The sequence below is a fragment of the Empidonax traillii genome, unplaced genomic scaffold, assembly GCF_003031625.1.
Source record: "Empidonax traillii isolate 1590-97213 ecotype Southwest subspecies unplaced genomic scaffold, ASM303162v1 scaffold40:size2234952, whole genome shotgun sequence".
Lineage (NCBI taxonomy): Eukaryota > Metazoa > Chordata > Aves > Passeriformes > Tyrannidae > Empidonax > Empidonax traillii.
In genome coordinates, this window is record NW_020955233.1 from 1,313,066 (window position 1) to 1,337,313 (window position 24,248).

The window sequence follows — 24,248 nt, forward strand, 5'->3', positions numbered from 1 at the left end:
TTTAAACCAGTGAGAAAATATCTGTTAAAAACGTTTTCCAGGTAAAACCATCCCTATGGGCAAGGAATGTCCCCAGTTCTGCTCACTCTGAACATCTGACTGTTGGTGAGCTGAGGTCATCCGGTTCTCAGTGAGGAGAGGCCCTGGTGACACACAATGCAAGCTGGCTCCCGTCCATCCCTAATCTTTGGGCCCTGCTTCTGCTTTCATGTGAGTGTCTGACTGCACGTCTGGCTTTCTGCACAGCGGGGTGCTCGCTTTCAGGCTCAGGAGATTCAGTGTCGGCCCCTCACATGCAGCTGCAGGATTGTTAGATGTCTTTAATTAAGTCGGTGAACTCTGCCAGTGCAGCAGATGCCTCCATTAACTGCTCAGCCACAGGCATTTTGCAAAACAGTAGTGAATGGGAGTGCACCAAAGGAGAAGTATTGCTTCAGCTTTGATCAGAGTCCCCTGCAGCACCGGGTCTTCAAAGGGAGGCAGAGCTCCCTGCCTTAGGCTGCTCAAAGTGCTGTCCTGCAGTGCACGCCCAAATACAGGGCACTTGGGTCTCATCAGAACCACCTACCCCTGTCTCTGTAACCCACAGTTCACCTCCCTTCACTTTATTTCTTCTGAACAGAAAGTGATCTGACAGCCCAGGCTGGTCTGAGAGCAGCTCTGGAGGTGAGACAGCACTGGAGAGGCAGGGCTTCGTGCCAGCAGGTACAAATGTCAGTTCTCCTTGGGCCAGGGGTCTCATGGGAGCTGAGCTGCATCCCCTGTTTGCTGCTGGTGGGCTCCAGGGAACAGGAGGACAACAGGGCAGTGTCAAAGAAACACCTGGATTTGCAATCTCCTCTGCTTGCAAAGAGCTGAGCAAGGTCCTGAATATTTGCAGATTTGAGTGGGATTTTGGTAAAGCAAGGGCAGGTAAGCCTCGAGGAGTGAGTCAGAATATTCCCTTTCCAGTGTAAGGAACCCTCGAGGCATTTAAAATGTACAGGCTTGTGAAGCTCCTCCAGTCCTGGTGACCAGTGCCAAGGAAGGCTCAAAGCTTCTCAGCACAGCTGGGCACCCATCTCCTGCCCACTTAGGTTGAGTTTAACAGGTATAGCCCCCACTTGCATATCCCAGGAGGTGAGGGCATAAGCTGGGACACAGTCATGTGTGCCTGGTGTGAGCAGTGACACATCCCAGGGCCAGCAGCGCTGCAAGTCAGGGGTGACAGAGGTGGTTCAAAGCCTCAGTGCAATTCTCTGCTCTGCAGTTATGACCCACATCCCTTGGTTTGATCCATAAAGGGGGAGCTGGTCACAGCAAGACATCAGCAGCTTGGCTGTTCTCAAGCTCTTCTTGTTGGCAAGAAGCAAATGGTTCTCTCAGAACACCTTCAGGAGGGTGTACAGGATGGGAACACCTCTGGGATCTATTCCAGACCCCACAGGAACTGTCTGGGAATATTCTGGAGAACACAGAAAAATAAGTAATTTTTGACTGCTTCAGACAAAGAGCTATTGGGTATTGTACAAAGATAAGAGACTATGAAAATGACCATTTGATTTCTGTTCTAGCAGAAAGCTGGCTTCAACTCCCAGTGCTGAGCAGAGCAGCAATAAAAACACAATTTACTTTCAAACATGACAGGGAAACAAGTCCACCACTACACTTAGGAAACAAATAATGTAGCCACAGCTCAAGATAAATCCAGACATTAATTTTGGCCTAAAGATATGATTGTTGGAAATAACAATACACTTTCATATCATTACTCACCAAAATTATATCTACTGATTAGTTTACAAAATAGAAGACAGAGTTTATCAGGGTTTTAAAAATCGCTGCATGCTTAGAAAGAAGCCATCAGGGGACAGAGCCATGGGGGGCACAGCTATCAGGGGGCACAGCCATCAGGGGACATTGCCACAGGGGAACATTGCCCTCGGAGGACAGAGCCATTGGGGGAGAGAGATGTGGGGGGACGGAGCCATCGGGGGCACAGCCATCAGGGGACAGAGTCATTAGGAGACAGAGATATGGGGGACAGAGCCATCAGGGGCACAGCCGTCGGAGGACTCAGCTATCAGGGGGCACGGCCATTGGGGGGCATGGGCATCGGGGAATGGAGCCACCGGGGGCTGGGCTATCGGGGGTCACGGCCATCGGGGGACAGAGCCATTACGGGGCTAGGCCATCGGGGGTCACGGCCACCTGGGGATCCATCCCTCGAGGGCTCCATCCCTCGGGGGCTCCGCGCCCAGGTCCCCGCGGGTGCCGCGGGCGGGGCGCGGGGCGGGCCGGGGCGGAGCGGGGCGGGCGGCCGGGCCCTGCCCGCGGCGCTGCCCCCGCGGCGCTGGGCGGGCGGGCGGTCCCCGCTGCGGCTCGGCGCCTTCTCCTCCTCCTTCTCCTCCTCCTCCTCTTCAACCTCCTCCTCCTCCTCCTCCTCCTCCTCCTCCGGCCGCTGCGGCGCGGGGGCTGCGGGCGGAGCGGCGGCGCCATGAGCGGGGCGGCGGCGGCCAAGAGCGAGAAGCTGGACGAGGCTCAGGCGCTCGCCCGCAGCTGCGCTGGCAGACCCGACTTCCAGCCCTGCGACGGGCTCTCGCTCTGCGCCACCCACAGCCACGGCCGCTGCTTCCGCCTGCACTGGTGCTGCCACCTGGGATGGTGCCACTGTGAGTGAGGGGGCGCGGGGCGGGCGGGGGGCGCCGGTCCCGCCGGTCCCGGGGGTCCCGAGTGTCCTGTCGGTCCCCGCGCGCTCCTCACCGCCCGTCCCGCCCCGTCCGTCCCGTCCCGCGGCCGGGAGCATCCCGCTCCCGGAGCTGAACCCTCTCCTCGGGTGCTGCTCCCGGGGATCTCCCTCGAGTCCCAGCGCCCCTCGCATCGGGAGGCGGCCGGAGGGCGGGCTGTGGCACCGGCTGCTGGTGGGCACCGCTGTCCTTCGCTCCAGCTACTTCACCCTCCGTTCTAATGGTTTTCTTTTTACAGGCATAAACCCCTCTGAGTAGAGAGGTAACTGCTTTAGGCTATATATAGGAGACAGTTTCAAAATCCAGTGTTGATCCAACTCTGGTGAAAAGGCATACAACGACTTGAATATCTGTATTCAAGATCCTATGTGTCTAATCATGGAGGCTGGGATTCAACTGTGGATGTCCAAACATAGTTTGATGAATAATTAATCACTTAGAGCCGTGAAGAGCAGGCTTTCCCAGCAGTGTGTTGTTGCGAGGTCAGGAAATGGTGATGGAGCCATGTACTTGGGTCGTGTTGTGTTCAGGAGATCTTAAAGCCTGGATGATCAGGGTTAGTGCTGGAACCTTGTGTGAGATTGCTTGATACGGCAGAAGGTGTCCCTGGACTCCTGACCTCCCATTCTCCTTTTAAATCCATTGCCATCTCTCCTTGTAATTTAATCTACACGAATTCCCCTTCACATGCACTTTTCTGCAAATTTTGTTTCATGGGGTAAAGGGCCTGCCCTAAAAGTCACCTTTTATTTGGATGTGAGCTTCTATTTGAATGAAATAGACATTCTAGGGATTTTGTCTTGATTTGGGATTCATTTGAAATCAGTTCAGAACAATGGGTGTTTTCTGTCTGTGCCCTGTGTGTGGCACAACTGGTTGTGTGAGAAGGTGCCACAGTCACCTGCTGCACAGGGACAGGGATGTCTTGCATTTCATCCATGACACAAAGGGCCTCAAGTTATGACCTAGATCCACTCTTCCTTCCCAAAATTTCTCTGGCTTTAGTTATTTGTGGTCACCATAAAGATACATGAGCTTATGAGCACTCTGGAGTACAGGATCAGAGCTCAAAATGGTGCTTATAAACTGGAGATGTTACCCAAAATCAGTTGGGGATGGTCCTGGGAGGGGAATTGAGGCATGGAGCTGGGAACACCTGGAGGAGCGACGCTGTGGAGAGGGATGTGGGGATTAGGATGGGTCACAGCTGCGTGTGCATCAGCAGCGGGAGCCTGCGTGGTGAAAATGCAAACCCAGACCCCAGTCTTCGCTTGGGGAGGCATTACCAGCAGCATGGCAAGTGTGCAATTTAATTAGTCTCTTCAGCTCAGTGATGAGGAAACCAGGCTGATGAGCTTTGAGCATTGCACTTTATAGAGCTGCGGGAGAACTGGGGAGGTTCTGTAGGAGATCACAGAGATCAGCTCTGAAAATATTCTTTACAGGGGGGTGCAAAAGGAAAGAGGTTGTTTGGGCTGTAAAAGATTGAGGGAGGGAGGGAAGGGGAGCCTTGCAAAGTATAAGGTAGCCTTGCAAAGAAAACTGTGTTCTAGCCCTCCTCTGCGCAGACTTGGCAGATAACCAGGTATCACTGACCTGTGGCAAGGAGAGTTTAGGTCTGGATATTAGAAAATATGGTAGGAAGACAAATGAAGCAGGGGAACAGTACTTGAGGAGTGAGAAGTTGTGGTCCTTGAAATCCTTGAAGGGAGCCTTAGTCTGGTGTCTCTTAGGCATTACAGGAGCTACTTCCCTCTCAGAAGGACTCTCGAGATCCTTACCTGCCCTGTGCCAATCTTAAGATATAAAAATAGTTACAGCTTTTGCAAGAAGTACAAACTTCCTTCTTAATTCCTCCTTTGTGGCAAAAGAAACTTTGAGATACCTCTGCCCCACGAAACTAGATTTTAAATGAAGGAAGTCACACACTTCTTGCCTTGTTTAATCTTCTGAAAGCCACGGAGAAGCGCGCTCCCTTCTTGCCCCTCATTTCCTAATGCAAATTTCAGAGCCAAGGATCTCTTAGCATCCTGCTCCTCCAGAATGAGTTGAGTTGGACTTAAAAGGGCTAAGAATGAGGTCTATAATGGGAAATTGTATAGAGGTCAGAGATGTAATTAAACAGTGTTTGGAGTTATCTTCCCTAAACGCAGTGCTGTAATGCCGACTTGAGAATCCTCAGAGGGTTCTTGAAAGTGCTTTTCTGTGACTCCTAAGAGCTGTATTGGGGTACAGGAAGCTCTACATCAATTAAAAGGGCCTTTGAAGTATTATTTTCCATCAGCGGCCAAGGTCCTGGAGAACATCTACTCAGTTAAAGTGCACTTACACTGAGAAATTACAAAAACTCACTATGCCATGATGAGTAGATTGTCTCCTCATGTGGATTCAGGATCACATCTGCTTACTTCAGTGACAGAGGCAATTTAGTGTTGCAGAGCCACTTGGCTATGGAAGGAATAATTGAGAAAGAGCCCAGTCTGAATTCCCCAAAGCTATTTTTGTTGGCGTGCTGCTAAGGGAGCAGGACTTCAGGCGCTCCCTTCACCTCCGACATTTCTGTCCGTAAAATGGCAATAATAGTTGGCAGGAGAGATCAGAGACTGCTCAGTGTATCCAGACAGCTCTGAGAACCTCAGCTGCCCTAGGTGCCTGTATGACTTCTGTGTCTAAGCCTGGAGTTTATTTGGAGTCATTTTCAGTTTGTTTCGGGCTCAGTGGGGAGCAGATCTCCTGTGAGATGGTTCTCAGATGTGCCTCTGCACCTGGGGAGCGCTGAACCCAGGTACAACCTCCATGAGTAGGTGTGTGAACACTGGGCAGGACTGGGGGGCTGGGCTGGGATAGGTGGGTGCCTTGGGTTTCGCTGGAGCCACCGGACTCTGTGGGCACGGGGAGGACAGGGAACTCCTCATACCTGCTGCAGCAACTGACTGAACACCCTCCCCTGGGTGCTGCCCACTCCTGTCTCCACATGGAAGCAGGATGAGGGCTCCCTTTTCCCTGCAGGGAGCTATTTTCCCTCTCAGGAGGTATTTTGTCTTCAGCCCCTGTGTTTGTCCCATTACACGTTGTCCTGCACCCCTCTAGTCGGTCCCTGCCTGCATTCCCTTTGCCAGTGTGGCAGCCCCCTGTTCACCTTCCTCCCCTCTCAGTCACAGCCTGGTGGGGTTTGGCTTATCAGATGCAGGCTGAGAGCCTCAAATTACTCAGATCTACTTTTTCCAGAGGCAGAGAAAACACGCCAGAGGCAGGTCTGCAGCAAGGTGCTGCCTCCCTTTCCTCACCTCGGGATTTCCGCTGCGGTTTCGACTGGCACTGGCGCTGCTGCGAGGCTGCTGGCTGTGAGGTGGTACCTGCTTCTGTCACCAGGGATCAGATCCTTGGGCTTACATCTCACCTGACCTGACAGCAGGACTTTGGCTGTGTTTTGCTAATGCTACTTCCTAAGAATTAGCCATGAGAGAAAGCATCACACTTCATACAATTACAAGATCAGTTTCATCCCTGGACAGTGCAAAAATAGGGGATTCTTTTGCAGCTGGGCTCGTTTTTAATCTGAATATCTTGCATTCTGTTAAACACCGTGCAACCCCCTTGGTACATTGTGCTGCAAATATCAATAACACATGATGAATCGTGGTTCCACAGCAGTTGTATCAATAGACAGTAATTGTGGTACCTTGTATTAGCCTTTCTGTGCTTTTTTTCCCCCTGATTCAGCATCAAAAAAAGCAAGCTTTTGGCTTTTTAAGGCTCTTACATATTTTATATTGAAAAGTAAATGCAGCAAATAAGTTTTGGTTCCACCACTTTTACAGGGTTCAGCTGTTTGGACCATTTACAAGAAAACAAACCATGAAAGGGGAAAGCTGTGAGGTCTCCATTGGGTGGCCAGGAAGGGAACACAGTTGCCAGGCTCAGGCATGCAAAAAGACTGTGGTGGCAGTAAAGGTTTTAAAAAGCACACCTGCTCCCCTGCCCTGTGTTCTGCTGAGTGGTGGAGAGCACTTGCAGGTGTGCCCTGGATTAGCTTCCTGCTCCCTGGCGTGCACCACGGAATCGTGGCACTGTTACAGCAGAGTTTGGAGCCAGTCTGCATGAGGTCAGGCAGGCCTGGCAAGAGACCCAAGGAACTGTCATTCCTTGGGTAAGAGGAGAGAATGGGCTTGTGTGATGGGTGGCACAGCGTGAAGGGCACGTGTGTTCTGGGTGGTTCGGGGGGAGAAGAACTTCTCTGAGTTTGAAATTCTGGGGATGCAGAACCAGAGAATATTTACATTTGTTGTTCACCTGCTCTCTGAACAGGGAGCTCAGGGTTTCTCTTGGCTCTCAGAGCCCCATCACTCAGACCCTCGTGCTGTGTGAGGGCATCCAGGGGGCACAGCCCATCCTGGCTGGGTTCTTGTTGGTCCCAGCTGTGAACTGGGCAGGGGGGTGATTATCCATCACCCACAGCTGTGCCAAGGAGTGAGGCAGATCAGCACAGTCCCTGCACCTGGGTGTGCTCGGAGCAGACACTGCTGCTCACGTTCTTTGCTGCCTGAAATACCACTGATTTATTTTATAACAGTTTAAAAATGTAAAAAAAATTTTATTTTATGACCCACAGAGCTGGTGAAAGCGCTCTGTCAAGACCATCCTCAACTGAACCACTTCCAGAGACAATGATGTGGTGGTGCCACATGGCAGCTCCTCCCTGCTCTCTGCAGGTACACACCTGGCCCAGGTGCAGGTTTGTCCCCTGCCACACGGTGACTGTGCAGCAGAGCAGTAGCTCTGTGCGCACAAGCAGCATTTCCGAGAGGTCTCTCCCCCCTCTCCAGCGACAGGGCCATCAGCAGGGGCTCTGACAGTCTCCAAAGCCTATGTAATTATTCAGATCCGGTCTGCCTGTGGGAACTGTGAGCAGGGAATTAGCAAGGCACCCTTCTTTCCTGTGACAGACCACTGGTAAGTGAGCTGAGATGGTTATGGGAGATATTTAGGTGCATCATGACAGAGCTTGGGTGCTCAAAGAGGAGCTGTGCCTGCCTGCAGCCAGCCTCTGTTGACTCCCCCCACAGCAAAGAAGCAGCTACAGCCCGGGTGGGGGGACCCTGAAATAAGCCCCGGGGTGTTCTGCAGCACAGCAGACACTGTAGATCTCCCAGGGCCTTGCTTTTGCCCCGGTGGGTTTTCTCTGTGCTGGTTTTTGGTGGCTACAAAGCTCCTTGCCACACCCAGGAGGGAGCAGAAGGGCAGCAGTGCTCCAGTGCTCCACGAGTGTCCCTGTCTGTGGAAGGTGATGTGGATGGAGCTCACTGGAAGGTGCCAGCCTGGCAGTGCTGGTGGCAACTTCAATTTCCAGCAGTGCTGTTCCTCAGGGACAAGACTATATCCTGATGATTGACTTGTTGGATAGATAGAAAAGGGAGCTGTAAAATACCTGTGTTTGAAACCCTGAGGCTGGTAGTTGGAGGAGGTCATACGTTTTTCTTTATGGAAAACTTAAACAGGAATGGAGCAGTGGGGGCTGGGAACTCTGGGGCTGGGCATTCCTGGAGAAAACAGCTTGTTCTGGAGGGAGGATGATCACTAATGCTGCGAGAAATAGGGCTTTTTCATTTGCTTTGGCTGTAAAAAGGATTTGGACATCCATCCCATTTAAGTCCTTGGATCTGGACGGAATGTTTGTGCACAAGCCAGGCATTGTGCTGAGTGCCAGGCAGGGGCTGCAGAAAGGTGGATTTTTCAGCTTGTAATGGGAAAAGACTTTTAATGAGGATTTGTTGCCTGTGGCTGTGCAAGATCTTTTCTTCACCTGCATTTTGAAGAGCTATGGTATTCTAGGTCCGTTCCACTAACCTGTACACAACCAAGGAAAGAATGTCAGCTTAATGTATTCTGAAGAGTTACTCTGAGGGCAAACACTTACTGCCAGTTTTTATGTGTGCTCCATTCTGGACCTGGCTGGTGTTTTGTTCCTCTGGTTTTAGTTATAATCTGGAAATCACAGTACAGATGTACCACTGATGCTGTGTCTCGGAAAGAGAACCCACACGTGTCAATTCATCGTACCCTGTGGGAATGTCAGTGCCTCTGGAAGAACCTACTGGCGTTCATTTTGAAACCCTTACTAGAATGTTGAGAGATATGCATGTTCTACTGTTATTAACAAAGCCCCTGATGTCACTTATCAGGAAGAGACCACAGGAAAATCTCTGAATTCAGGCTACTTGCTCAGTACATTTTGTAGGACTGACTCTTGTATGGCTCATCCAGGATTGAATGGAAATCACTGCTCTTTGTTCTCCACAAGTCCTGAGGAAAAAGGGCCTGTGTACCAAAACACTTCCTGCCAGCCAAAAACTCTGCTGTGCATGACTGTGAGAGCGTATTTATTAACCTGTCTGTCCATCTGAGGAGAATGACTCATAAAGAATTAAACCTGCTTGCCCAAAACTCAGTGATCTGTGGTAAAAGCCTCTGAGAGTGGCAGATAACTGACACCTTTCCTCTGTGGCTGCTTGAAGGGGTAACTGGTGGTTTTGTAAAGCTTGAAAGGATAAGGCTGGGGATGTTTCTTACTGGAAGCAAGTACTTCCAAGGAAAAGTTAATTAACCTTGTGTCCCATCAGCTGAGGCGGTTGTCTGGGAACTCAGGGTGTCCTGAACACTTCATTGGGAGGGCTGGGGCTCTGCTCCTCTCAGGGAGGCTCCTGCTGGGGAAAGGCTGCAGGCACTTTTCTCACTGCAGAGGAACAGCTCCAAGACAAAATCTGTGTGGAGCACAGTGCCTGTGGTGAGTGTGTGGCTTCCTTCCTGGACTCTGCGGGTGGTGAAATCTGTTTGCCAGCTTGAATCCGCGAGCCTGCCTACCCCCAGTGCCCAGTACAAAAGTGCCTGCTCACACATTATCCTTCTCTCCTGGTTGCTGATGGATGTTTCATGTGCCTTAAGCTGCAGCCCGTGGTTAAACCCTTGTGTTGTCCCCTGAGACCGAGTCACAGGATTGTCACCTTCATGGCCTCCATCCTGCGGCTCTGCAGAGATGACACTGCTCAGCTTTGCTGGAAGCACTGAAGAGGCCTCTCAGGTACTTGGCACAGCATCTCCAATTTCCTGGCAGCACCTGTATGCTCATCAAGAACACGTTTTGTCGCTGCTCGTTGGTACAACCAGCAGAGCTGGGCTTGTAGAGAATGGGCATCTTGGGGTGTCCTTATGTAATAGCTCTGGCTTTAAGCAGCCCTGCACTTCATGACTCACTGCCAGCTTTGGCAACTCAGTTCTGCACATTGATAAGGCTCTACTAGAAATTTGTGTTTCTGTAAAGGACAAAAAGCAAAATGCTTTACTCACAAACAGTGTAAGATGTTCCAGAACGATAGCTGTGACAGTGTGGGCTTAGCTACTGATGGATGGCACAAGCTCATACTAATGTAAGAGATGGTTGACAGTAGATTGGATTCCAGGTAGAGCATCTCTCTCTGTCTGCATATAAAGTGACCCTGGGTTAGTGAGTTGTGGCTTTTCTTCCAGCACCTCCATGAATTTATCTGCCCACAAGATACAGAGTATGTTTTCATAAGTGCTTTGACTCTTCCACTAATCAATTTTTATATAGTGACTGATCACAGAACTCAAGAAGTGCAGTTGGTGCAATTTGGAGATGTTTCTGCCAATAGTCGAATATATTCACATAGATGGAAATCCAAAACCTACTGGGCAAGTAAAATCTGATTGCTTGGCAACAGAGCCTTGTTTTTAACATACCCACACTTTAACTTGGGCCCCACAACAGTGGAATTTATACGTAACCTGTGTTGTAAAACAGTTTCAGCAATGCGTTTGCATTCTTGTTCTCCCTGGTGGCTGTGGAGCTCCAGAGCCCCCACTCTACTCTGGAAGCTGCTTGTTTTGTTGGGTAGCTGCGCCCAGCCCCGCAGCGTGTCCCTGCTGTGCCCAGCCAGGGCAGCTCTGTGCCCATCCCTCTCCCTGCTCCTCGTGGTGCTGGAGCTGGAGCTCACCTGCAGCTGTTCCAGGCAGGGGCTCGGCTGTGCCCCGCTTCCTGCTGCCTGTGCTGACTGGATTTCAGTGCTTCCCCGATCCCCAGCCCCACTCCAGGTGTTTGCTCTCCCTCACGTGTGCTGCCTTTCCCTGTGCTGGGGTGCCCTGATCAGCTCCTGCAGCCCTCCAGCTGTGGGCAGGGCAGGTGAAACCCTCACCTTTTGCTTTGCTTTCCCCGCCTGCGTCACTGGACCTTGGCCTAAGGGCACAGGGACCATTATCCGGCTGGTTCAGTGGGATCTTGGCTCTCTGGGTGTGAAACCGAGGGCGATGCTCACCCTGCCACTGTCAGAAGGGATCAGATCCTTGGGCTTACACCCAGCCTGACCTGACAGCAGGACTTTGGCTGTGTTTTGCTAGTTTTACTTCCCAAGAATTAGCCATGAGAGAAAGCATCACACTTCATACAATTACAAGATCAGTTTCATCCCTGGATAGTGCAAAAATAGGGGATTCTTTTGCAGCTGGGCTCACTTTTAAACTGAATATCTTGCATTCTGTTAAACACCGTGCAACCCCCTTGGTACATTGTGCTGCAAATATCAATAACACGTGATGGATCGTGGTTCCACAGCAGTTGTACCAATAGACAGTAATTGTGCTACCTTGTATTAGCCTTTTGTGCCTTTTCCCCCCACCCCGTGATTCAGCTTTTTTGAAAAAACAAGCTTTTGGCTCCTTAAAGCCTCTTGCTTGTCTTACATTGAAAAGTAAACCGTGAGTGCTGTGTGTGCTCCCACCTGTGCTCCTTTTCCAGTGGTACCTGGGCTGTTATTGTCTCTTGCAGAGCGTTGCTGGATCCCACACCCCTCCAGGGAGATGCTGGTGCCCGTACCTTCACACACCAGCTCTATGTGGTGACGTATTTTGAGTGTGATCAGGGAGAGCAGTCCTGTAAATTCTCCAGAATTGGGTTCTGGAGAGGCCTGTGACAGAAAGAGGAAGATTGTTTTGAATGAAGTGGGAATGGAGATGTGCACATCAGGCACCAGAAGCAGCAATGGGAGGAGGGTTGAAAGCGTGGTCTGTGCTGGTAACAAGGACACTGCTCCCAGCAGTGAGGTTGAAGGAGGTGTTGTTTGTCCAGGCTGAAGGCTCACTCTGGGGTAAGGCACTACAGATCTGTGTCAGCAGAGCCCCTGAACTCTGCCCACAGGACGGGAGCAGCACAGGTACAGCACATCCCAGGGGTGCCACGTTCTCCAGCCAGCCAGCCAGCAGCAAACCAGGCTGTGGCCACACAGACGTGTCCGTTCCAAACTGCCACACCCAACCTGCTGCCCCAGCTGTCCCCTGTGGGTGCAGAGCGCAGGTCTTTGGAGAAGACTTCTCCTTCAAGGACCCAGTGAGCTGTTCTGCTTATCTTTGACTTCCCAGGAAAACATTCCATCGTGTGCAGAAGCTCAGGGTGCCCCCCTGCAGCACGTACTACATATGGAAAATGACTGCCTTGTCTCTCCGGTGCCTGTGATTTCCGTGCACAGGCAATGCCGTGGTTTTCTGGGTAGTTTGACACTGAGCTGTGCTTATCCTGCTTTGTTGCCATATCAGCACATTGACTGGCTGCATGGAAACCATGGGATGCTGAAGCTTGAGCAGATGGTGCACAGGGATGGGGTTGTAGAATAAATATTTAGCACTAAGCCATTTTGTGCTATTTTTCTCTACTGAATTTTTAAAATATCCTGTGTAACTTGGGGGCTAAAACTCCTCAGGGGAGTGTGCAAAGAGTGGCTGTTCTGCCCTTTAGGGGTGGCTTTGGAAGGGATGTTGGAAGGTGAATATCCTGGCGTTCAGAGCTCGGGTTGGGATGGACAGCACTCAGCTGCTGTGCTCAGTGTCCAAGGTGTCCAAGGCTGGTGCCACGCTTTCCATGCCTGCGCTTCCATGTGCCTGTGTTCTTGTGATCCAGCAGGGCCTGGGGTTAGTTGTGCCTGAGGTATTTGTGGCATTTCTCTATGTACTGGAAGGAAAGGGCTCCTCCAGAACACACGTGGTGCGTGCTGCTGCTCATTGCTTTTTTGGGTGTCTATTCCCTTGCAAGGGTTACTGAGCAAATATGGCCCCTTTAAGAGGGTTTATGGCTGCCTGAAACATCCCTCAAGCCTTCTGGGTTGCTTTTCCTTTAAGTCCAGTAAATCCATGTAAGCAGTGAGAGGAAAGAGCAGGGATGATGGAGGAAGCTCCAGGGTTTGTTTGCATTTAAGCATTACCTGCTCTTAAGCTGATGTGCACAGAAGCCCCTGAAAGGCTTAGACAGCTCACAGCATGTACTGTCATGATCCTTTTTGTATTTAAAGCAGATCAAGACAAAGGGCATTAAAATACAAATCTGATGAAGAAAAACTTTCTGATGTTTCCCCCCTCTTAGTTTTCTGTGAAAAGCATCAGGTCAAGGGCTGGCACAGCTGTCTGTGGCTCTACAGCAGTGAGGGAACACCTCTCCTCCACAGGGGAGAATCACTGCTGGGGAGCCACTGCAGCAACATTGCTGGCCTCATTCTTCCCTGTGCTTGGATGGGGCTGGGAATGGGATGGATTCATCAGTGCTCTGGTGGAGGTGCTTCTGTGAGAAGCTGCTGTTTGCAAGGACACACCTCTGTTAGGTCAGAGCCTGCTGTCCCTTCCTGCTGCACTTCAGACTGCTCAGGTGTGGCTTCTTCTTCTGTTGTTCCTTTCCAGAGTTGACTTGTGTCCTTGGAGTCTCTTCTGTGATCCCTTCATGTGCCCTTCTAGCTCTGCCAGAAGTCCTGTAGGTGTGTGGAACGCTCTGTCTGCATCCCCTGCTCTAGAAATTTGTTTGAGAAATCCCAGTGATTTTCAAAGTTGTCTGGATGAAGCACAGGGTAAAAATTTCCCTTGCACTGTGATACATATCTTCACCTAAGAGGCTCCTTCAACAGTGACAAGCATTTCAGTTATGCCTCATTATAACCATCAGTAGCCCAGCTGAATTCTGCTTGGTCTTGTGCTGTAAGTCTGGCAGTGCCTCAGTGTCCTGAAATGTTTTCCGTCTCCTCCAGTGGCTCATTCCACGTCTCATGTTCACCACGCAGTCCGTGATGTTTGCTGGATGTGGCATGATGGCTGTTCCATACAATGCAGAGGAAGGGAAACTGGGTTAGCAGTGGGATTTTTCACATTTGTCATCTGTAGATGTGCTCAGGGTCTCTCCTGCCATTTGTTCTCACCCCTCTGGAAAAGCTATTACTGTGCTCTGAGCAAAATGCAGTTTGACTGTGATGGTCCTTGGTGAGTATTTATGGTCAGGGCAGTCTTTGTTTGCAAAGGGTTGTTGTTCCAAGCTGTGCATGTAACGAGAGAGAGGAGGAGGGGGAAGGCCAGAGCGCTGTTTTGTTCGCTGTTGCAACCAGTGGGGCTGGGAAGCAGCGACCCTGGGCAGGGGCTCAGACCAGCATCCCGCTTCCAGGTGGAATTCTGCTTCATGGGGCACTTCTGAACCTCCAGCAGGCTGAGGGTGCTGAGTGTAAACGTGTCTAGGGTGTGGGCAGCAAGCTTTGCTTTGGTCTGTGAAGGAGGAAACCCCCACCTGCCCTGAGGCTCTGCTCTGTCAGCAGTGAAGTGATTTCCAGTTCCTTCTGGTGCAGGGGCTGGGGCTGATCATGGGCTAGGCTGCTGTGGCAGAACTGTCTGTCACCTGTGCCACCCTGGAAGCCAGCTGTGTGTGTGACAGTCCTTAGGCTGCTGTGCCAGGGCAGGCAGCAGGGCACCACTCCAGCCCAGAGCTGTCACCTCCTGCCAGCCCAGGTCCCTCAGACCATGTGCGCCTTCTCAAACAGCCAGACTTGCTCTCCTGCCGTGAGGTGTGGAACAAGTGCTGCTGGCAGAGCACTTGGTAGTTCTCCATCTCTTGCTATGACAAAAGCCAGTGCTCCAGCAGCTGATCTCCGAGGCTTCCACACACAGAACAGCTGTGGAGTGAGCTCTCCTTGGAATGGTCGGAATCCCTGCAGGGCAGCACTGCCTCCTGTCACACCTGCATTAGGAATGCTTGCTTTGCCTTCCTCCTCCAGAGCTGGGTGGTATTTAATTAGGCTGTTTTTATGTTCTTCGTGGTGGGGCCGATTCCCCTCCCGTGTGAGCTGATGTTTTTGGCAGGGTTGCGTGTGGCAGTAGGAAAGTCTGGCACAGCTGGAGTGGGAATTCCACTGAACTTCGCAGCAGAGGATCACAGTGCTGTGACACAGGTGTAGGTTCAAGCAGCACAGAGTCACCAACGTTTAGGGAGCAGTTCCCTGCCATAGAGCCATGGGACCTGACGGCACAACCCTTCACACACCTGGTGGGGGTCTGTGTCAGTCCACGGGGCCACAGCTCCAGCCTCTCCGGAAGATCCACCTCAGCCAAAGGCACAAAGGTATCCACTGGGATCAGAGCCAGTCCTCCTCCAGCCCACTCAGCTCTGAGCTCCCACCACAAGAGCTCAGCCCACATGAGAGCAGTTCCTAAGCTGAGCCAGGTCGGGTTAAACTGCGCCAGGTCACATTCAGTACTGTGCAATTAGCAGGTCTTCATTAACCTTGCTGATTTTTTGGGATAGATGAGCTGGCAGATGGAGAAATATTTGTTCAAGCAGCTGCATGGGGAAGAATACATATGAAAAAAAAGCTTAATGTTTCAGTTAATAGATGTCTAAATGCTCTGCATGTGAACAAATATCCATGGTATGTATTGCTGACTTAGACTTGTCAGACCCACAGCTCTCTCTTTCCATTTTCTGAAGTGCAGTGCAATTCATGTTGTTATTTATTAGGGCCAAGTCCTCCAAGGTAGCATTTTGAGAGGGTAAAGCTTGAGAATTTGTTATGAGCAACCTCACTCCTGAAAGATGGATTTTTATTGTTTTTTTCAATATGCCAAGCACGTTAACGAGTGTCAGAGGTAAACCAGAACGCTGGGACGGAGGGAAGTGGAGAAGAAAATCTTCCAGCAGCACCTCTGCCTATTTCATGGTTAAGTTATTTTGTATTAGCCACGGAAATTGCTGCTGTGTCTGTTTGGTGAGGATGCATGCAGACTGCCCAATTAGCAAAAGATCAGAGAGAAAGGACCTCAGGGCTTGTTTCTCAAGGCTTGACACGGGTTTTTAGAAGCAGGAGGCTCTGCCATACAGCTTCCAATCAATCAGCCACATAGTTCTGGTTGTCAATGCCACAAACACAAGAAATGTTCCAGGTTGCCCGAGTTTGCTGGAGATGTGCAGGTGATGCTAGAGCTCATAGCTCTGCTGGATCCTGCCCCAGCCTGCTGGCAGGCTCACTGGAGGCACAGAGCCAAGGCTTTAGGGAACAGCATCCATCCCATTTGGCAGTGGAAATCCTGTTCCTGGGCACAGAGCAGCAGGGAGATGAGCACTGCCCAGCACTTCCTTGGACACATTTGAATAGTTGTTCTGCAGTTGAGTATCGGCTTCAGCGTGTGCCAGGCCCCTGGGGATTTGGTTTGTGGGCTGGCACCAGGGTCAGCTGAATGAGGAATGGAGACACAATCAGCCCTTTCTGGTTGTGCACAAGCTGCTGTGGCTGTGATGGGTCAGACAGGAGCGGCAGTGTTGATGGAGAACTCCCCGTGAGTGCAGAGCAGCCGGAAATGAGGCACCAGAGCAGCTCAGGGCGGCACAAAGAGTTCAGTGTATCCTACAGACCTACTCCTGGGGTCTCTCATTTCATCATCTCACTGTCAGCCTGTGGCTGGCATGGACAACTGGGACTTACCATGAAAGTCATTCTGGCAGAGCCGCATTTCTTTCCCATGGTTGCTGCTCCCAGGATTGGAACAGGCTCTTGTTTCCCCTGAGCCCTTTTGCCACGGTGGTGGAACTGCAGAGCCGGGACTGTGAGGCTTCTCCGTAGCAGCTTGGGACTTCCCAAACTTCTGCAAATGCAGCAAATTGCTTTCCACAGGATCTGGAGTTTGCTTTTTGAACACGTGACACATGCAGTATTTTTCCTTGCCCGCCTCCCGCGTAGGCAGTGGTGGAGAGTGACCCAGGAAGCAAGTGGTGATGCAGCGTCTGCGCTGGCACCTGTACTTGTGCAGAACACTGTCATTTCAGGAGCATTCATCAGCACAGCGCAGCGTTCTCCAGCCCACTTGGTTGGAATAAATAGGCAATAAATTCCGTGCTAGCACACTAAATGGGATGGATCAGAATAGGTGCTCAAAACACTGTTTTATCACACACTGCTGCCAGCTGTTCACAGTCAGCAGAAATATTGCTGTGGATTTCCACGGGTGTTTGATCAGATTGAGAAGGATTGTAAGAAAACTTGGGACGTGTGCTTCTGGGATCATTTTCTGTGCAAAAGCCATCCATGGCAATCCTGCAAGCTGCAGGGGTGGGGGGTGATCTTATTTTTAAATTTCTGCATTTATTTTTCATAGGCTGCATCCCGGCTGACGCGTTTCCATGCATTATGTAGGGTGAGGAGTGGTAACCAAGGCTGTGAGCACAGTTTTTTCCATGATCCAGGCTGACAATCCCAGCTCTGAGTACCTGGTCACGCTTTAAAACAAGTTTAATCTGTCTAAAACAAATAAACTCGCCCCTAAGACCAGCTGAAACTTGACAAACTTTTACCAGAATTCTAAAGAAAGGTACAAAGCAGTTCACGTGTTAAATCCTCTGTTTTCTGCCAGCCAATTCCAGCTTTACCTTGGCAGAGCTTGTCCTTGGAACGTGAGGAAACCATTTCAGCCTGTGTGAGGTGACACAGATGGGCTCTGAAATCCTCTGCTCCTGCCCTGGAATTAGTGCCAGCGGGGCAGTTCTGAGACACTGCCACGTGCTGCTGCAGTGGGAAAACAACCCACTGAGCTCCCAGCAACCCCGTCTGCCCCTGCCACCTCTTCTTCTCTTTTCCCAAAAGGGGAAAAACAAACAACATCAAAAGTCACACTGCTGAATCTCTGCCTCACCATTCCATGCCCATGCTGTAAAGCTTCCTTGGCTTAAATCCACTGCCTCCTTCTCCCAACATCCCCCAGCCCTCTGCCAGTACACGGGCCTGTTTTAAGTGAAAAGAGTTGTTGTGCAGATACCATTTTTCTTGATCCTGCTAAAATCTTCACCAGAGTCTTCCTTGGATGCTTCAAATAGAGGTGGCACAAAACTGAGCTGAGGAAATGCTTTTCACTGGTGTCTGTTGTCAGTGGAATGGGATAGGGGCCCACACGGAAGCATTCCAGATCCATGGATAAATGGAGCATTGTGGTTTGAGGCAAGGGCAGGCTGCACTTTGGTTTCCATGAGCTGAATTTATCAGACACTCTCCCAGCCAGCAGCACACTAATTATCAGCTGTGGGGCTTTGCAGGGCAGGGGCATATTGAATGTTCCCAAATTTCACAGAAGGGTTTCTGGGAAGCAGCGGATGGCAGGAAGCCATGGACTGCTGCCGTGGCTGTGAGGGCGAGGAGCTGCCCAGGGAAGTTCTGTCAGCAAGAGCTGAGGAACACCCGAGAGCCCCCATCGCTCAGTGACTCCAGAACCAAGGAGCTGCTGCTCCGAAGGGCTCTGGAGGAGCCCAAGCTCTGCTCTGCCCGGGGCTGCAGTGCCAGCACCTCATCCCTCCGAGTCACAGCAAGGGCAGGGACCACGCCATGGTGCAGCAAGAAGAGGAAGAGTGGACCGGATGGTTTTGTATTTTCTACCATCCCGCTGTAAACAGGCGGGGGAAAAGCTTGGTTTATTGTTGCTGAGCTTTTCCAGCAGCTCTGTGAACAATTGCCCTTCCACAGATCGCAGGGAGAAAGCATTCCACGAGGTATTAAGGGGAGCTGGTCAAACCTATTCCAAACTCTTCTTTCCCTTCTACTGCCGGCTCCCAGCTCTGCCTGCTCTCCCACGGCACACCGGAGGGATTCCTCGCCGGTGTTCCCGGTGCTCGCTCCACTGAGCCTGCGTTGGGAACCACTGGCATTGCAGCCTCTTCCACATTCCCGTGCTCCATGAGCTCTTCCTGCGGATCTGTGTCCGCTGGTCTCAGGCGACGGGGGTGGGAAGTCCCAGCCGACTTTCACACGGGTGTGTTTCCCTTCCAACACCACCGGCACAGCAGGGAGGGAAAAGCCTTCCCGGCGTTCGAGGTTCCCCTGGTGACGTCCCCGCCAGGCTGGCAGAGCGCAGCCTGTGCGTGGGCCTGGCAGAGCCAGGAACACCCAGAGCATCCTCAGCCCCTCAGTGCCCGTGCTGTCAGAGCTCTTCCCAAGGCTGGGAGGCATTCCCAGGCTGATTAGAGGGGGGGATTTTTCTCCTGCACGGCAAGGGGAGCGAGCTCTTCCTTGGGGGCTCGGAGCAACCTGAGCTAGTGGGAAGTGTCCCTGCCCATGGCAGGGAGTTGGAACTCAGTGATCTTTAAGGTCCCTCCCAAGCCAAGCCGTTGTGTGATTGCCAAAGGAACGGGTAATTCTGGGGAGAAAGGCTGCACCTCCGAGTTGGGAGCACAAGAGCGTGTGGCAGATCTGAGCTCAGGGCCGGGTTCCTTAATGCAGGAACTGTCTGCCCCTCACCTGGGTAGCTCCGAGCACCCGAACAGCCCTTCAGCAGCGTTTGCTGCGTGGGCAGAGCAGGGTTTGCAGCATGTGCAGCAAAACTTCCGACAGCCCCACTACTCACTCGGCTGCTGGAAATTCGTGCTTTCCTGGCCGATGAGTCCCTAGGGAGACATGAATCTTTCAGAAGCTTCATGCAAATAAAATGCAGCATTTTACAGTCTTAGGCATAGCCTCGGGTTTCTCAGTTTTTCCTAACATAGTCCCAATTTTCTGCTCTCTTATTTATTTCTTTTACTAAAGATGTTCAGTTCACACTTTGTTCTGCTCGATATAACCAACATAATCCTATTTTCTTACTACTTAACCAGATAATCAGGATGCCAAGAGCATTTCTATAGCCTAGAAATGCCCTTGTTTTCTGCCTTAAAATTCTAATTGTAGTCATGTATGATCTCTGGTTTATAATATGGAAAAACAGGATTTAGACCCCAGGGAAAAAGAAAATGGAAACATGGGCAGGGAGACTCATTGGAAAAATAACAATATAATAAAATTCTGATCATTGTAGCAAAGATGTAAACTAGAACTGCTCTGCTCAGTGGGAAAAAAATAAATAAAAATCTCTGAGCAACTTGTCATTTTTCTTTCTCCTGGAAAGGGGTGTGGGCAGCCTTGGCGTCCGTCCCACTTCTTGGCTATGGAGTTGTGCCTCTGGGGTGAATTTTCTGGAGTTAGTGATGTCCTTGAAGCAGAGGCAGGGAGAGGAGCAGAGCTGGAGTATGGGAGGTTACACTTACCTGCCGGATTAGGTGTCAGAGGATCCCTACCACGAGGGGCCCGAACACCTGGAGGCCACCGAAAGCAGCAGCCGCTGCCTGCAGGGAGCTGCTGGTGGTTATCGATGGTCAGGGGCATCGCATGGAGACAACACTCCTTAAGTGCCGCTCCTCTGTCTCCCCACAGGTAAATACGTGTACCAGCCCATGACCCCTGTGGAGCAGCTGCCCAGCACCGAGATCCCCGTGCGCCCCCGGGAGCCCCCCAACACCATCCAGATCTCCGTGTCCCTCACCGAGCACTTCCTCAAGTTCGCACCCGTCTTCCAGCCCCCGCTGCCCCCCACCTCGCCCCAGTTCTGCACCATCGCCGACCTGTTCATCGACAACTACCGCGTCAAGTGCATCAACGGCAAGATGTGCTACGTGCAGAGGCAGCCGCCGCCCGCGCCGCACCGGGGCAGGGCCGAGGAGGCCCCCGCCCGCAACGCCTTCATCGCGGCCGAGAGCAACACAGCCAAAGCGGAGCACTGCTCGTCCCCCTCCAGCTCCGAGGACTCCGGCATCAACGCCGTGGGGGTTCACTACATGGAGTCGTGTGACGAGGACACGGAGGGGGTGGCTGAGCTGAGCTCAGAGGAGGATTACAGCCCGGATAGCAGCTGGGAGCCGGACGAGTGCCCACTCCTGTCCCCCTCGCAGTGCGAGATGGAGGTGATCGAGACTATAGAAACCACGGTGTGACTCCGCGGCCGGCAGCGGCTCAGTCCCGTTCCCACTCAGTAATGTTGCTTTTGTAGTATTTCTATTTTCTGTTTTTTCTGACAATCCCTTTTTTCCAGTGCACTTGATATTTCGGATTCCTCATGGGAGTTTGGTCACGGGACTTACATATGGCGAACTAGCAACAGCCTGAGCAATTTTAACACATTCTCAGCCTGATCAGCTCTCCCACGTCTGCGCGTAATGTAGTGACAAATCTTGAGACTTTTCTAGCAGAAATAGGCCCTTTTTTTGGTCTGGGTTACCCCCACACCCCACTTCTCCCACGAGGACGTGCCACTCGAGGTATTTCACCCGTGGGGGGTTTGTCAGTGGGCCCTCAGAGCACGGGGGGTGCACGCCTGGAGCAGCAAACCGAGTTGCCCTTACTCTTTCTCAAATAGCTACGCGAGGGGGGGAGGGGCGGGCAGAGGCTCTTCCTGTCTCTGTGTGTCCTGACAGCACCTTGTCCGGCCTCTTCTCTAGTGCTGGTGTGACTCTTCTCCAAGGCTGCGGGCACTACACTTCCAGCAGGTTGGAACGGCAGGCTAGAGAACGCACAAAGTGCCTCCCAACTTTTCTCCAGGCTATGCACCGAGCAGCTGCTGGGGCAGGTCAGGCTCTGAAAGCTCCTGAGGAGGCAGCTCTCCCTGAAGGGCAGCAGGCGCCTGAATCCAGCTGATCCCTTTTCTCTGCCTTGATCTCGGGAAGGGGATGTGGCTGTTGCAGGGGGCAGGAAGGGGAGCAGGGCCATCTAACCGGTACCACACTAGGCTGGGGTGCACCAGGACAGGGGAAGGAAGCGACTACCTCCAAACACACAATCCGCCCCCAGCTCTGCCTGTGCCTCCTCCTGGGCTGTTCGGGGCCAGACACTCAGGACCAAGTGGCCTCAGGGCCTGCATCTGCCTGAAGAATAACAAAAAGTTCAACAAACAGCATTTTATCAGCCACACCACTGTGTTGGCAGAGCTTGGGGAAGGCGTGGAGGTGCCCGTGGGTGTGTGCTCGTTAAAATACAGCCCCAGGTCGTTCTTGCAGGGAGAGGAGGCTTTGGCTCCTTCGCTTCCAGTCCAGGAGCAGGTTCAGAGCAGGGGTCCTCACTGGGGAGGACAAGCTCGGAGCACAAGCTGCCTCACAGGAGGTTTGCTTTCAGCCCTGCTTGAAGGAAACAAAAAGTCACTGAGATTTCAGTGGGCTCAGCTGAGCTGGGGTCAGTAACACGTGTGTTCACGCAGTGTTACTACCATCCTTGGTGCAGTTCTGTTTGGGTTTCAGGAGTCCCTGGTGAATCCAAGGCTGTATAAAGGTGTACAGTTAGTGACTGATCCTAGATTATAGTCCATGGTAGAGGATGGCTCATCTTTCACTGTATCCTGACAACGTATTCCCAATTTTATACACTTTGTAATCAGTATCTTTAGAAGACATTTAGGCAACAGTGTGTGTCTGTGCACATACGTGTCTAGGAGTTTCCATGGGTGGATATAAAGTAATGCTGTACTTTTTAGATGAACACTTTCAGACAAAAATAATAGGTTTTATAGTTTTGATGACTTACATAAAAAAGTGCAATGCTTGTGAAATGAGGAACTTGGGCCATTGCATGAACAGATACATTCTCACAAGGCACCTGAAAATACTGTTTTTCTGAGGGCATTTAAACAAAGGCCGTAGTAAAACTAAATAGGATTTATTTATTTTTTAAGGGAAAGGTTGTCTTTCTTGGCTAACTAAGGTTTCTAACGACATTTGGGTGTCTTAGGACCACTCAGACACATTCCATAGGTAGAAGGAAACATTATGTATAAACCTACAGCATTTATTCATATTTAACCTTTCAATTGTAATCTGAGTGGAGGGCTGGACGAGCTCACTCTCATGCCTGGCCTGCCTGAGCTTTCCTCCCAGAAAGGGGCAGGCTCTTCCTTCCCCGGGGGAATGGGTGGGTTGGCAGCTGCTCCCACCCTGGAGGCTGTCGGGGGCCTTTCCCAAGGGCAGGGAGCTCCTCCCAGCTCTCGCTGAGGTGCCAAGCACAGGGTGGGTCAGCAGGACCCCTGGCCTGACACAAGCTCACCTTGTTTGCGGGCAAGCAGGAGCCGCGGCCCCGTGTGGGCACCGGCCGTGAGCGCGGGGACCCTCAGGGTGGTGATGGCCCAGACTCACCCGTGAGGTCCTGGGGGCCCACAGGGCCCTGTCCCCGCCAGGATCCATCCTTTCTTAACTGTAAGTAATTAGCAATATTCACAAGCTGTGAGTGTCTCCTACCCAGGATTTGTTCAGATGTCTTAAGCACAATAAGCTGCCTCTTCCTGCTCTTGTTCCTGGAAAACGTCAGCAGAGCAGCCGGGGGTGGGACGGGGCTGTTCAGGGAGCGTTGGGGCAGCAGCCCAGCAGCAGGTTCTCCCTGTGCTCCATCACACTCCCACAGAAACGTGGTCCCTTTCCTTTGCACAAACACTGGCGTGGCTGTGCGCTTCGAGCCGTGCCCTGGGCTGGCTGCTCTACCCTGCCAGGGAGAGGTGTGTATATCTTGAATAAAATACTGAACAACTGGCCTTCTGCTTGTCCTGACTCCCCCTGTGCTTTCCATACTGGAGTGAAACATCCCTGCATTTCCAGCAAAGGAAGGGGCAGCTGACACCCCCCAGGGCAGGCAGCAGAAGGCAATCACCACGTGCAGCACACCAGGCCCTGGTGGGCACCCCCAGGGCCCAGCTCCCACTCACTTGAAGGGCTGTCCCAGCCAGGGGGAAGGACAGAGGGGACAGGAGCCACCCCAGCTGATGTCTGGCCAAACTCAGCCGCTGTAGCTCCCTGACTCACCTGGGCCCAGGTGCCTGTGGGGCTGCAGGCTAGAAACACCAGTGTGCACTTCTCAGTGCGAGTGGGAAGGAGGTGAGGCACTGCTCCTGGCCAGGTGAGCTCCGCACAACACCTCGTGCTTCTCTGTTTCCATACTCCTGCCTTTCCGTGTGAGCTCTGCATGGATCAGCCACCAGAGTTCTGTGTGCAGGGAGAACAACCCCCACCCGGTGCTGTGCCCTGGGAGCAGCTGGGATCCCCAGGGCGTGGTACCCCAAAACACCCACGCGCCAGCGGCAAAGTGAGCAGGAAGAAGAGGGGTGTGAGTGAGAAGCCAGAGGTGACAACACACAAACCCCACTAACACGGAGGTGAGAGCAGGTGCTAAAGGTGCTGCTGGGAAGGGACACGGCCCAGTTTGGTTTTACAGAACACCGGGCTCAGCTTAGAGTGACAAACCTCTGTGACCACCAGCACCCATCACACCCACCCTCTACCCCCTGCAGCCCTCGAGGGTCTGAGACACCTTTTCACACACACTCCCCCACATTCCCAACATAAGATACAACGGGGTGAGAGGGAAGGTTTGGGCCTCACCCCCCAGGGCCAAG

General features: G+C 52.1%; 1 protein-coding gene across 1 annotated transcript; it reads left to right on the forward strand.

The window, feature by feature from the left end:
- Positions 1–2,461: 2,461 nt before the first annotated feature.
- Positions 2,462–23,386, forward strand: CUNH3orf70 (chromosome unknown C3orf70 homolog). The gene is made up of 2 exons (XM_027878312.1): positions 2,462–2,651; positions 20,258–23,386. Exons 1-2 carry the CDS (start codon positions 2,477–2,479, stop codon positions 20,812–20,814), a joined length of 732 nt encoding a protein of 243 aa, XP_027734113.1. The 5' UTR covers positions 2,462–2,476; the 3' UTR covers positions 20,815–23,386.
- Positions 23,387–24,248: the final 862 nt, after the last annotated feature.

Coding starts and splice junctions, on each gene's coding strand:
- CUNH3orf70 (XM_027878312.1), top strand. CDS start 2,477: ATGAGCGGGGCGGCGGCGGCCAAGAGCGAGAAGCTGGACGAGGCTCAG. Junction 2,652..20,257: donor CCACCTGGGATGGTGCCACT/GTGAGTGAGGGG, acceptor GTCTCCCCACAG/GTAAATACGTGTACCAGCCC.